The sequence below is a fragment of the Dipodomys ordii genome, unplaced genomic scaffold, assembly GCF_000151885.1.
Source record: "Dipodomys ordii isolate 6190 unplaced genomic scaffold, Dord_2.0 Scaffold19, whole genome shotgun sequence".
Lineage (NCBI taxonomy): Eukaryota > Metazoa > Chordata > Mammalia > Rodentia > Heteromyidae > Dipodomys > Dipodomys ordii.
The window spans coordinates 6,525,414-6,540,620 of NW_012267235.1; the positions used below are offsets into that span (position 1 = coordinate 6,525,414).

The 15,207-nt window shown below is 39.5% G+C and overlaps 1 protein-coding gene across 1 annotated transcript; it reads right to left on the reverse strand.

Annotated features, from left to right (window-relative positions):
* Positions 1-1,804: 1,804 nt before the first annotated feature.
* LOC105983542 (protein SCO1 homolog, mitochondrial) lies at positions 1,805-15,151 on the reverse strand. The gene is made up of 6 exons (XM_013013486.1): positions 14,863-15,151; positions 12,586-12,676; positions 9,546-9,743; positions 8,793-8,885; positions 6,959-7,074; positions 1,805-3,012 (listed from the first exon to the last, which is right to left on the reverse strand). The coding sequence occupies exons 1-6, from the start codon at positions 15,136-15,138 to the stop codon at positions 2,878-2,880; spliced, it is 909 nt and encodes a 302-aa protein (XP_012868940.1). The 5' UTR covers positions 15,139-15,151; the 3' UTR covers positions 1,805-2,877.
* Between the last annotated feature and the right edge of the window lie 56 nt (positions 15,152-15,207).

A 15,207-nucleotide genomic window follows, 5' to 3' on the forward strand; every position in this document is an offset into this window, starting at 1 on the left:
CTTTCATTTTAACTTCATACTTAAAAAAAAAAGAGAGATTTAAATTTCTTCAGTAGGTGCATTTACACTTTTAAATTTCATTTAAGGCTTTTCATTAGCCTCCTAAAATGATAATTAACCTTCTAACTCATATGGGCGTGTACCGGTATTTAGAAAATCTCAGCTCTTAGACACACTGTATCAGCTGCCCTGTGGACAGCCATGTGGACAAGTCCTTTCATGCCTACTGCATTGACAGGATTCTTACAATTTTCAAATAAACAAACATCACTTCTTAAAATATTAGTTCCACTGCTGGGCCCAAACATCCTAGACTACTGAAAAGATCCTGAAGTCAGGCTCAGTTGAAAGGAAGCCTTAAACCTTGACTCTCTGAGAGGCACCACATGGAAGCCATGGCTCTGGTTAGATTCACACGGTCACCATAGAGATTGCATTATCAGTGCACCAAGCAGGGACCAGCTCCAGAGCAGAAAGTCAGACCCTGGCTTTTCACCTTAATATTATCTAGGAGTGTTCCCTTGTACACAAGAGGGAGATAATTCCCGAGACCCCTTCTCTGCTTCTAGCCTTTAAACCTAACATTGGAATGAAAAGCAAATGGAAAGGTTTCTCCCAAAGCTGCTGCTCCTTTTCTGGATCATTACACAAGCGGACTTGCAACAGCTGAGAATGAGGACTACAGCTAATCTGAGAGCAAGCTTGTGTGCAGTGATCCACACAAATGTCTGGTGGCTTAAAACAGACCACCTTTTAAAATGTTTGGCACTTCAGATCCTCAGTATTATTCTTGTTACAGGAGACTAGTCTTTTATAGCAAGTTCTTCACTTTAAATCATTTCAAACCAACTATTTGTGGACAACATCTAGCAGTTATTCATCAAGGAATGAGTTGTTATGGGGGTTTTCTAGGGCTCTTTGAGTAAAATACCAGGCAAAGCATTCGAAGTCCAAAGCCAAGGCGGCAGCAGGGCTGGCTCCTCCTGAACCCCTGAGACTCATGGTGATATCTTCTGTCTTTTAAGGACAGCAGTCAAACAGGCTTAGAGATAGTCTACCCTAATGATATTTTCATTTAACCTCTTTAAAAATATTCTCTTCAAATAGTCATATTTTGAAGTAACTGGGACTTGGACATATGGAGTGTGAAGGACATGATTCAGTTTTTAATGGCTATAGTTACCTTTCTTTCACTCATGTAAGTATATTTCTTACAGATGGTTGCCAATAGCTCATGTCTGTAATCTTAGTTACTTTGGAGGCTGAGATCCAGAGGGTGACAGTTCAATTCAGCTTGGGCAGAAATGTCTAAGAGACTCCATCTTTAAAAACAAAAAAACCTTGTAAAAGCAGTGCTAGAGGTGTGGCTCAAGAGTACCAGCTGAACAAGCATGAGGTCCTATAGTACCAGGAAAACCAAAATTAAAAAAAAAATTAAATGTAAAGCTTAGGAGCTAATGCTGAGTTTATGAGAATGTAAAAGCCAAAACACAAGCCTGCATCATGTACATGTAAAAATAAATCTATGCTGGCGCCAGTGGCTCATGAATGTAAGCCTAACTACTCAGGAGGCTGAGATCTGAGGATCGCGGTTCAAAGCCAGCCCGGGCAGGAGAGACCGTGAGACTCCTATCTCTAATAAACTACCAGAAAACCGGAAGTGGCGCTGTAGCTCATGTGGTAGAGTGGTAGCCTTGAGCTGAAGAGCTGAGGGACAGCGCCCAGGCCCAGAGTTCAAGCCCCATGACCGACAAAAAAAATAATTAAAATTTAAATAAATAAATAAATAGATCTACTTCCCACCTAGGTGGCAATTTAGGATTTATTAAAAGACATTCAGAGAACTTGGCCCTAGTGACAGTCAAGTCACTAGGCAAGAAAAATGTAAAAGCCAAGATTCACTACACCACTCAACGGTCATTTTCTTGAACAGCTGACATACCAAGTGGTTATTCTGCAATGAAATGATGTTTCTAGGCCTGTCTATTAGGACTCTGCACCCTTCTCCAAGCTTGTTGAGGCCAGCTCTGGTCAGAGAATCTGCATTTTCACAAGCACCAACCTACCCTACACAGTCTGCAGATCTCAGCCTCTGCTCTGACAACAGGCTTGCTCTTCACCCAGGGGAAGAGCCATGCTCATCTATGCAAAACTGAACACACTTTCATTTTATATGCAGTGCAATGTTATATGCAAAAAAACCATTCTTTGTCACACTGATGATCAATACCCTTATTTGTCTGATCTATAACTAAAAATCTGACAAATCATTTATCTATTTAAAATAAACCCAAAAAACGCTTATAGGAATCAAATGAACAGTTATCTCCAAGCAACAGATTTCCCCCTCTTCACTAGTTAAATCAGTATCTACTGATGGGGAGATGAAATGTGACAATGATATTCATTAACAAGACTAACCTTTTCCTTTTAAGTACAAAGACTGACTTTGAATGGCAGATAGCTAATCTTTACCTGCTATCAAGCACTAAAGGTAAGCAAAGCAAGAGCACTATGGAAATTACATTCTTCTGTAAAGATCAGCCACACAACCTGTGTGACATTAGTCCAAGACAATGGAGAAGCAGCCTGTGAGGGCCTTGCTCCTTGGCCATACACCAGCATGCTTCTCTCTGTTAATTCTGTGGTCTTTTCTCTACTGGCTCCATTTAACCTGGTCTTCCTGGCTCAGGGTAGCTATTTGGCTGGACTGTAATGATTACAGTTCCAAAAGTGCTAATTGAGTCCAAAGGAAACACGCAGCTAACAGACATGTTCTCCTGGTACGAAGGTCTTTCAGTAGGTTGCATATAGATATATATGCTTTAATAGCAGACAATGCTTTGGTCTTCTTTAGCCAGAGAATCCTGGCTGTGGCTATCTCTTTTTCATGTGGGTCCTCATGTGTGCAGCAATTGCACCTGCTATTTCTGCATTTTTCTTGTTCTGGCCAAAATAATCTAGAAATTCGCCATCTGGTCCAATCAAGTACATTATTATTGTATGATCCACCTGCAAAGAGAAGGGAGGAGTATGTGACATAAGGGTTATTGAAGTGAGCCAATGAATACATAAACAGGGTAAGTTTCACATTCATGCATAGCCATTGTAGCATCTATTATTTATGCAATGGGCTTCTAAGTCTATTACAGGAAATGAATACCTATGGACATCCAAACTCTATGTTGCACTGGTGACTATTGCTTAAAATGTCAGTTACAACTTGGTTTGTTTGGTTCAATCCTTAAATATACTCACCCACAGAGCTGCTGAGAGAACAGCCCCCTTAATGGTTGCTACAGGCTTTCATAATGTGTTCAATGCTTGAGTAAGGCTGGTTTGGAAATACTTTAGATTTTTGAGGGAAAGTGTCACAGCTGAGCCCTTTTCTACATTATAAAGAGATGCCAACTGAAATTGAAAGTGTTGAAAAAAATTAATTTCCATAGTAAGTTCTCAGGTAAGCTTCTATGTTTTTAGAAAGAACTGGTTCTCATTCATTACTATCTAAATTGAGCATATGATGTTTTACGAGAAGCCAGGAAATTAATAGTTTTAATTATGTAATCTACAAATCTTAATACAATATTTAATGCCCACATTAGTAGTTCAAACGAAAACTAGAAGATGTGTTTTTGTCCTTTAATTAATGTATATATGTTGCACTGACAACCAATCCTACTGGAAGCACACTGGAAACTCCTCAGTGGCCAGGAATGCCATACTTTGAGCTCTCTTCAATTTATCAATTCATCTATTCCCCTGACCAAGATCTTAAAGTGTTCCCAGCTCCAACTTAAGTTTAGTCATTAATCTTTCTAGTTAGCTACTTCCAAAAAAACATCTAGCTTTAAGAGACAAGATTTAGTATTTTAAGCCCTTGGGCATCTCTTGCAGGCTCAACTGCTATTTGGGAAGACAGGAAGAAAGGCAGGAATGTGATCACACATACCAAACTGGAGACACTCCCCCAAATATGCCCAACACACATTACATGTCTGTGAGGTTATATCATTCATATATATATATACATACACACACACACACATGCATGCACACGCGCGCGTGTGTATGTGTGTAGATAGCAGATGGAAAGAACTATTTGTCTGTCCCATAAGGAAAGAATGCTGCTGAGAGCTCAGACAGCTGGTGACTTCATGTATTGTGGAGAATTTCCTGCAGGGAGCAGAAAAGGGATGGATGTTTCTCCACAATTTGACAGAGGAATCAGAATTAATTCTCCGGTTCTCCTCCAAGCCATATTCTGCTGCTCACATCTCTTGCCTCCATTTCTCCCTTTCTTTTTTTCTCTATTTTCTTTCTCTCTTAAGAAACAGAATTGTAGAGTGTTGGACTCTTTTTCAGAGTAGTCTAAATATAATTTTTTTTCTAGTATCCAATAAAAAGTTCTATCTCTATCAACCTTTTCAGTGGTCACATTTTTGGGCTATGGCTATAGCCAATGTATGTACAGAATTCTTATCATATCATATAGAATTCTTTAAAGTTCTAGTAGTTTCTCATATGGAATGAAACTTGCAATTACTGAAAAGTCCTGTCACATGTCATCTCAGCCCTATCCAAACACAACTTTCTGAAGGAGGTTACATAATGACACAGCAAACCTAGCATGTATCTAACTGATCTAATTCAAAGACTTTTCTCACCACGCTGTTTCCATCTTTCCCTACTCCCACTGGAGAAAAGCAAATCAAGTGTTTTATCATACATGTTTCTTGTCTAAAAAGGTTAACATGCATACTACACTTAAGGGTATCTGGGCTGTCAGTTTCTTGTGAACTCCTCAGAGATACTCTGTATTTACTACTCTTCTAAGTTAAAAAATATATTGATCATTGGTGTGTATCAGCATAGACACTGGTAGCTTTTACAAAATGGCTGCTTGGCTTTCAGTCCCTTCTCTTTGCTAATAATGCTTTAGGGTCCATCTGTAGGAGGGATTTCCAAAAGAGGAATCTTTAGACCAAAGCAGCTGACAGGCTGCCCTCTGTTAACAACGCATGGGAAGTGCGGGTAGTTTCTGACCTCTTCCATAGTGCATTTCCTGCTGATCCAATTTTGACAATATATTTTACAATAGATTTTTCAGCTAACTAATTGATAAAAATTAGCATCTCATTCAGTCACATTTATTATGAAACTGAGCATCTTCTCCTAGCTTTGAAAGCCATGTATTTGTGTTCTCTTTTGAAAAGCATCTTAATACTTATATTGGATCTGTTATGTACAATAGTGCACAGGTTTTTTTTTTTTTAAGGAATCTCAAATATATGGCATGCCCAGCTCATGTTATCACACTAAAGATTCCATACAAAAGCTAGTTTATGTTTTGTTGCTGTTGTCTGATACTATGAAAATGTCATTCCATTATGACTCGACATTCATCTTTAAGGGAGCACACCATTCCTTGAAGGCCCTTAAATCTTAGATGTTTTCCATACCATTCTGCACATGAAAATTTGTGGTCTCCCACAATTAATGACAACCTAAGACACCAAGAGTGTCTCCCCCTATTGGTTCTCTTAGCAAATGTGCAGCAATGAACTCATTGATTATTATATATCAACACAGGTAGGGTTTAAGATGTACTCAAGAGGGTCAAAGAAGTATCCATAAGATTTACCTTTTGCATGTAGAATTTTAAGATTAAAAAATTAAAAATTGTGGCCTGAATTGCCTAAGTTATATGTGAAATGTCAGGTACTAAAACTGTTTGGTTTGTCTATAACCTTGCTGGCACCTAACTGTCCATGCTGACAACAGACAGACAACATGAAAAGTGCGAGTTCTTACTACATTGAGACTACCCAGCAGTGACTACAGAATTGTCAAGGGACAGTTGACAGAACAATCAGACATATGACAGCAACTGGATCCAAATCTCATTCACTGGTGAGCAGTGCTTTAGTTTCAGTAAAACTCTCCTAACACATAGAATGTCTTTAATTTGCTCAGTTTTATGTGTAAAATTTCTTACTGAAAAATACCTTACTGACAGAGTTAGGAGCTATAAAAACAACAGACTAAGGGGTATTAATTTGTGTACACCATTTAGGAAAATTCATTTAAGGCTTGAAGTCAGACCATCCTGACTTCAGTTGGTCAGTTAAGAACAAAACTAGTTACAGGGGCTGGGAAGGTGGCTCAGTGGTAGAGTGCACGCCTTGCATGCATGAGGCCCTGGGTTTGATTCTTCAGCACCACATAAACAGAAAAAGCCAGAAGTGACGCTGTGGCTCAAGTGGTAGAGTGCTAGCCTTGAGCTGAAGAGCTGAAGGACAGCACCCAGGGGCAGAGTTCAGGCCCCACGACCAGAAAAATAACAACCCGCCCCCCCCAAAAAAAAAACTAGTTACATTAACTCTGCCTAGAAATACAGAAGAACTAAGTGCCAATGCCTATAACCCTAGCTATTCAGATTATCTGAGACCTGGTGGACCGCAGTCCAAGCCCAGTCTGGGGAGAAAAGTCTGAAAGACTCCATCTCCAATTAGCCAGCAAAAAGCCAGAGTAGAGCTGTGGATCAAGCGGTAGAACTCTATCATGTGTGAACAGGTAAAGAAGCTTGAGAAAGCCTTTTTCGATGGTTTCCTCTCTTGGCTGGTGCAGCAAAGAAGCTGCACAAGGGTCTGTCCACTTTCCTAAAGGATTTCCTTAAGAATTGTTCCTGAAGGAAGATTTTTCTCTTAAGCTTTTTTTCTCATAATTCAAGTTTCTCAATGCTACGAGGCACCAGACCTGGGAGGCATGATTACTGTGTGGGCTTAATTAGGGCAGAAGGATCAAGATTACTTTTAATTTAGGCATAGCCCATGGGGGAACATAATGTGCTCTTCAAGAATTTGCAGTAATCTCAGGTTTCCTTTCATCTTGGATGCTGTGTGAGTATTTCAGATCTAGGAGCCAGCCACAAATTACAAATGGAGTGTGTACTTACTATGTAGTCCTCATCTTCATCCTTGGGTCCAGGGCTATAATACACTCTGTATGCTTTGGCCACTTGATCAATCTCCTTTTTGGTGCCAGTCAAGCCAACAAGCTTGGGAGAAAACTCTAAATTCAAAAAAGAAAACAGTACTTACTAGACACTACGTTGAAAATGAACTATACAACTTATAGATACAGATGAGAGGGAAAAACTTGGGAGAGTAAGGGAAGAGGTGACACTGTCCAAAAACAAATTTAATCTTTCCCTGACTTATGCAATTATAATCCCTTGAACATCACTTTTATAATGGCAATAAAAATATAAAAAAATCAAAAAATGAGAAATAAGCAAGTAAAATAACACCTCTACTTAAAAAGTAATAAAGCAGCCATACTTTTACTTCTTTTCTGAATCCCCAAACACTTGATTCAAAAAAAAATTCATATAGAAAAAATAACAATTCCCCTCAATAATGTATGTTTCATCTTTTTATGGCATCTACCAAGTATCTGTACTGAATTCATTATTGTTACTTAACTAACCTTTATAATTAGTTTTAAAATACATATAGTAGGCCATCCACTGGTGGCTCACACCTGTAATCCTAGCTACTCGAAAGCCTGAGATCTAAAGATCACAGTTTGAAGCCATCTGGGGTAAGGAGTCTGTGAGATTCTTATCTCCTGATAACTAGCAAAAAAAGCCAGAAGTGGTAGAGCACCAGGCTTGAGTGAAAAACACTAAGGAACAGCACCTAGGTCCCGAGCAAGCCTTAGTTAAGATACAATGAACTTATATGAGAAGAAAATTCTGATTCACAATTAATATAGCATAGCAAAGTATCTGCATCTTTTTCTTAGTACACAATCTCCACAATCTTAGTATAGGTATCATGTTCTACTTGTGTGACAAAAGCTGAATAATATTCATCCTTTCAAATCAGCAATTGTTAATAAACTAAGGGCTAGGGTAAGCAACTAGGACTAAAGGTAAATCATTGATATATCATGTATGTACTGATTCTGGAATTTACATAGGTGGAAGTCACTTAAAACAACTGGATTTATCTGGTAACTAAAATGACAACCCAACATCCAATAGTAGCATCTTTTTCCAAATGTACACAACCCAATTTTTGTTCTTTAACTCATTCTAAACTAGAAAATGACTGAAGCAAAGAAAAAGCAGGGGTTTGTCTTTGCTTTTCAGTCTTTGAGGAAGTAATCAGAGGTGAAGAAAGACTTAGTTAGTGCACATCCAATATTGTTTTATTTACCAAATTGCAAAATGGCAATATTTTCTTACATACTAACTTAAAAATTTCAAGCACTCAAGATGCAACTAGTAGTGTTTATTTGCTGTTGAAGAATATTAACATAAAGGTTTGCATTTAAGTATAGCTACTCAGAGGTCTCTTCATTTAGAGCTATTATGATTTAATGTGACAGAAAACAATTGGTTAAATAACATGCAAATTATAGATTATGTATTAGAGGTCACTTATAAATAGCTGGTTTGTAATGCTTTAGAAAAAACTATTATTTCCAATATTTCTGACAAACTTGCAAATTATAGACATAAATTATACAGCTGGGTCCATTTGTTCTGTTGATTTCACAAGGTTCTGCAAGGTTGAAATGAATTGATACCTTTAAAGCTGCAAGGAGTGGTACAGAAGGATCACGAGTTCAAGGCCAGCCTAAGCTATTCAGCAAATTCCAGGTCAGCCAGACTGGGATACAGGGTAAGGCCCTGTTATAAAACAACAACAACAACAAAAACATTTCCCCCTAAAAAGCTGCACAAACTAAATAGGATATAAAGTATCATTAATAAAACCTACCTTTAACATAATCTGCGATAGCTTCTTTTGTATCCCTTTCTGGGTCAATGGTGATGAAAAGCGGAGTTAAATTTGGCAGAGTTGGAATACTATCTGAAAGAAAGTCCCCATCAGTACATGGTAATACTGGAAGGGAAAAGACAAAGCAAACCAGCAATGACAGGGGAGTGCAACAAGTGCAAAGCATCAGGGTGACACAGGGCCCGTGAGATCTGAGCTGAGAGAATGAGAAGGGGATAGAGAAGCAGCGCCACATGCTGTCTATGCTAGAACCAATCCAATCCAATCTAATACCAGGCTGGCATATAAGTACTGGTATCTATAGTATATGCTATGTTTGTACTTTCTTCTTTATCCTATTTCAAGGGCAAGATAATACTCTTCATAAGGAGAGAATACCCTCAAACAATTCTGAAAACAATTATTCTAAATGGCATTAATTAAAGACTACGGATCATTCCCAATATCTAAATGTAACCATTAGGCACTGGGGAAAAGGCAATAGGTAGTCTGCAATACAGGAAGGCCCAGGCCATACTGACTCTTTGAAGTGACTAAGCATCAGAGCAAGCTTCTCCACCAGAGGGTAGGGAGTAAGGCCAGAGAAAGCAAAGCAACAAGCTAAACGCTGAGATTCATGTTCTTTCAGACTAACAACGTACAACAGTCCCCTGCAACCTAATACCAGAATGTAAAAAACCACATGACATAAAGTAAGCATCAACAGTGTAGAGGTAGTGATGCTTTTCTTACCTATTTCATCCACAACTTGAATCATTTTTTCTAGTTCTTCTGGACAGATATCAGGGCAATGAGTGAAACCAAAATAAATCAGTACCCACTGACCCAGGTAATCCTTGTCAGTTTTGGGCTCTCCAGCATGAGTTGTGAGGGAAAATGGTCCCCCAAGTAAAGGCTTTCCAATGCTTCGCTGCCGTTCCTTCTCCAGCTCTTAAAAGAGACACATATACAAACACAGTCATTCTGGCCAGAGCTAATCAAATATTGGCATATGGTAGCACTATACTAAAACTGGAGGAAGGGGAAATAAAATATAGAAATACTCCTAGTTTTCAGGAAGCTAACAAGAATCTTTTCCAAACCAAGCATAAATAAAACAAAATGCTACGATACTGAGTAAGTACTATGAAATGGTAAAGATACTTTCCTCTTTAAAAGCAGTTCAGTCGTAAACCATTACAATGTAAGGCTGCTGTGGGGTAGGATGCTTAAGTAGGCAGGAGACCCTGAGCCTGACATATTGAGGAGGCAGGGGAAGTGGCAGTAGTGATTGGCCTTAGCTATGTACAGGGTATTGGTGAAATAAAGGAAACAGAGATCTTTGGAGAAAGTGTAAGATGAGCTTGTTTTTCAGTAATATGGGGTCTGAACACAGGGCCTTGCATTTTCTAGGTAAGTACTCTACCACTTCAGACACACCCTCAGCTATCTATTTTAGTTATTTTTTAGGTAAGGTCTCATCTTTGCCTGGGCTGGCCAGGATTTGCCAGATCTCCACCTCTCAAGTGACTGGGATTGGAGATGTCTATCTTTTTATGCAGAAGGAAGGAAAACCTCAAATAATATTGGAGACATGTCAAAAGGACAAAGAAGCCTGCCTGAAGAGTCTCTCACTAGCTAAGCTGGGTACTCTGAGTATCAACATAAAGAAAATAATGGATCATAACTCATGGAATATATAAAAAAAGCTATGAGTCCATACTGAAATAAGTTCAGAGACTGATGGGAAATAGGACATACAAATATACAAAACCAAATACATATTTGTAATCATAACTTTTCAAGAAGCCTAATACACATCATAATCAAATGACCACATTATCAGTAATGGGACAAGATGAACCCAAGAGGCACCTGACTCTATGCAATAATGGGCTGCAGCATTCTTTCTGTGATATTCCTGCCAAAATGTTGCACCAGTAAACATCAGACAAACCCTAACTAGGGGACACTTTATGAAATAACTAGCCTGTAATCTTCAAAGTTGTTAAGGTCATGAAAGCCATGGCAAGATCATGAAATTCCTGTAAAGCTTAAGAGCTAGGTACAAATTGAATTAAGGAGACCAGAGTCAACTAGGAATGTGTGGCTATGAACTGGCCTCATTTGCTATAAGAAGAATCAAGTGAGTAGTCTGATTCTGATAGATATATCTGTGCTTGTAGGAAATATACAATATAAAGCATTTGGAGATGATGAAGGATCATGTCAGCAAATATTTAGAACACTTTTAAGATTGTTTCGTTGTAAATTTTTGTTTTTTTTGGGGGGGTAAGGGGTCCGGTCGTGGGCCTGGGCGCTGTCCCTCAGCTCTTCAGCTCAAGGCTAGCGCACTACCACTTGAGCCACAGCACCACTTCAGGCTTTTTTTTTTTCTGCTTATGTGGTGCTGAGGAATCGAACCCAGGGTCTCATGCACGTAAGGTAAGCAAGCGCTCTACCACTGAGCCACCTTCCCAGCCCTGTAAATTTTCTATCTAAAACAAATATTAATATAGGTAAAATTCAAAGAAGTTGCTTATTTTAGAATTGTCAGAAGCTAGTGCATTTCCTAACATTTCAACTTCTGAAAATCTACTTTCTTGTGCAACTAAAAGAATTCAGTAAGTGTAACATTATACCAATAAAATTATAATTGTTATACAAATGTTATTCAAGAGTCATCTACCTATACTATATTTATATACAACTCATATTGTCCTATGAATTCTCACACCCAGATGCATATATTTTCCTTTATCTAAGAACAGTATCAGATTTAAAATAGTATGTTTAAGATTTACTGGAAACTTCTAAACCAAATCTTAAAAACTTTTGAATAGTCACTACAATGTTTCAGGATGCTACATCAGATCAGTATGCTGGCCCTCTGTCATTCAGGTTTATAGGATCTACTTACACTAAGATCCACATCTGATGATTCAGGCAGTCTTCACAAATCCCAAGGGGAGAGGCTGTCCCTTGGTACTAACCTGAGATTTTCCCTCTGGACTGGCAGAAACTTATGTAGAAAAACTCTGTATTTGTCTGTTCCCTGTCACCTGCACCTGTAGGACTGGGCTAAATTTTATTCATCTTTGCATTCTCTGGACCTCATACTGCCACATTCAAATCTGTTCATGTCTTTAAAGACTTACAGCTTAACAAAATTTAAGTATATATCTAGATCTAGGAAAAGTAAAGTGTCAATGGAACATGTGAAATTGAAAAAAAAAACTCTTTAGTTTTTAGTAGATAGTTTTGTGCTTCTCCCTACTCAGTTTCTAATTATGTATCTACAGCTATACAGATACCCTTTTATCCATTTTATTAGCATATATTGACTGTGAAAAGTAATAGGTTTCACTGTGAGATTTTCATATTTGTATATTCACCCTTTCCATTACCCAGTCTTATCTTCTCTCCTTCCCCCTTGTCCTTTTCCACATCTTAACAATTCCCCTCAATTCTACTTATTAGGGAAATCACGAGCTATTTATCTTTCCCAGTCTTGGCTTACTTTGCTTCACATGATAACTCTGTTTCACCCATTTTTCTTCAAATAACATTAATTTCAGTCTCCCATGTGGTTAAAATTTGATATATATGAAATGATTATATAAAATGTTAATGTAAGGGAAACTGGGTAAAAGATAGTGACAATCTTCTATGTCATCTCTGCAAATTTTTAAAAAATCTTACACAAAGAAAAAAAGATGTCAGTCTATAGTCAGGAAATATTTTATTCAGATCTAGCAAGATATGTACCAGATGTAACCACATATGCACTTACTCTCTGTCTTTTCTTTTTTGAAGTACTTCATTCCAGCCAATAATGCTCCTCCAACAGCAAAAGTGAATGCTAAAGACTTCCAAGAAACAGGCTACTGGGGCAGAGATTTCAAAATAAAATATTAGAAATAAACATTTAACCATGCTAAATATTGCAGGAATTTTTAATATACAGGTACACAGGCCATGATCTTGTTAAATATGAAAAATGCTTCTGTTTATTGCTAAATAAGAAAATGCTGACAGCGGATATGGTTCTATCTGAACTCTACAGACAGTTACAAAGACACTCATTTCCAGAGGAAATTTCCCCACATTAGTTTCTGTTCCTTCAGAAAATCAACCAAAAGAAAGGCAAGTATTATGACTGTCACTATGTGCGAACCTAACTACAATGACGATTTAAAAAATAATTGCTGGGCGCCAGTGGTTCACACATGTAATCCTAGCTACTCAGGAGGCTGAGATCTGAGAATCACGGTTCAAAACAGTCTGGGCAGGAAAGTCTGTGAGACTTTTATCTCCAATGAAACACCAGAAAACCAGAAGTAGAGCTGTGCCTCAAGTGGTAGAGTGATTGCCTTGAGCTGAAGAGCTCAGGGACAGTGCCTAGGCAGATTTCAAGCCCCACTACAGACCAAAAAAAAAAAAAAATTAATTACCAGCATGTGTTGATATCAGGTATATAAATAAGCCATAAAATGTGGTCAATGCCCAGAAGAGCCAATGTAATAGGAAGTATGTCTAGAAGTGGGCTCTCCCCTCCCATGATTGTTTTACTGGGGGGTGGGGAGTTGAAGATAGGACTTCTAACTTGCAAGATGGAGTCTCAAACACTTGAACCCTGTCAAACACTTAAACCCTGCCCCCAGATCTTTTTCAATTCTATTTTTCATGTAGCCTGGTGGTTTTTTCCTTGGTCTCATCTAAGCTATCCTCACACCTATGGCATCTTCACTTAGCTGGGATAACAGATGCTTATATGGACGGTTTGCTAAGATTAGGGTCTCCATAATTTTTTGCTCTAGGTAGCTTGGGAGACTGAAAAGTCTCCCAAGTAGATGGGATGGCAGCCTTATGAGGCTTCTTACGAATTGCATGAGTTTTACTTCACTGCATTTTCAAGTCCTAAGGCAGGTAAGACCTAGCTCATTAACCTTATCCTAGCTCAGAGAACTCAATTACCTATCACTACAGTAATGGCTCTAAATTCTTTTGTGTGAGTACTAGAACCAGACAACAGACAAGAAAAAGGCAAACAACCTGCAACTACTATCTACTTTTTGTTTCAATTTCAAGGTATACATGGGAGATTCAAATGACAGAAATTCTAAGTAATGACTCTTTAATCACAGTAAAGTTAAGGCAGGGACCCTTAAGAAAACAAGAACAGAAAACCTGGCACAAGTTAACATCCAAACCTACGTATCTAATCCATGTGGAGAAGCAGTAGGTTCTAAAGCTTCCTTGAGGATTGGGAGAGAAAGCAAACCCGGAAACACGGACCTAATTCCAGGGACGGATGAGAAGTTCCTTCAAGTCCCAGTTTCCAAGCAAAAAATTACAAGCCCTTTGAGAGCTACTCATTCATGAAAAGCATTTCGGGGTGTCTCGTAGAAAGGAGAGTCTCAGAAGGTGAAAGGTGTGGCAAGGATTTTAATAGAAGAGGATCGGAGTCAGAAGAAATAGAAACATTTCCTCGCTTGATGCAGGATATGGGAATTCAAGACTCGAAATTGCTATCCCTGACTGTAGTTGTTTTAATTTTTTGAGCAGAGAAAATACACAAGGTCATATCTAGCAACCCCTAGTGCTTAGGACAAAGGTTTTTTTTTTTTTAGGGGGAGGCGAGCCCAGTCAGGCTCAAACCTAAGATACCTTAACCTTCAGGACCTCCTTTTGTCAGATATGCCTTTCATTCCTTCTGTCTTTCCGTCATTCGGGAATGTTTCTCAGAGGTGTTTTTTTTTTTAATTATCTTTTTACTATTTCAAAAGAGAAGGCAAGTTTGTAAAACCCCTCCAATGTCTCAGTTCTTAACACCCAAGAGTAGGTGTGGCGGGAGCTGGACTGATTCCCCCCCCCCCAGTTAAAATTCTGGGTCTGATCTTTTTGATATGAGATTTATAAAAAAATAAACCTCATCTCCTGTCTCGTGGATCCTACCTGGCCCACCACCACCCAGGTAGGCAGGCCAGGAGTTCTCGCGTCTGACGATAAAATGGGAAGGATATGCCAGCCGGCCTGCGTGAGCAGGGCGCCCCGGGGAAACACTCACCCCGGGCTTGGAGGGCCGTGTCGGGTCCCTGCGGTCCCCCGGCTCCCGCCCCGGGGAGGTCGGGGGCGGCGGCAGGCGGGTGCCGAAGGGCCTGCTTCCCACGGTACCACCGGGCCGCGCGGAGGCTCGCCGCCCCCCTTCCAGCCGCGGGCGGCACTGGCTCATCCAGAGTCTCCCGGGCCTCTCTGCCAGACCCCAAAGCCCACATCTGCTCTGCCAAAGCTGGACCCCGGGAGGCCGCATCATGCGGCCGGCTGCTACAGCCAGCCCCGCCATGAGCCGAAGCGGAGGAAACCGCGTCTCCTTTCACCCGCCCCGCCACTTCCGGCGCGGCTTCCGCTTCCT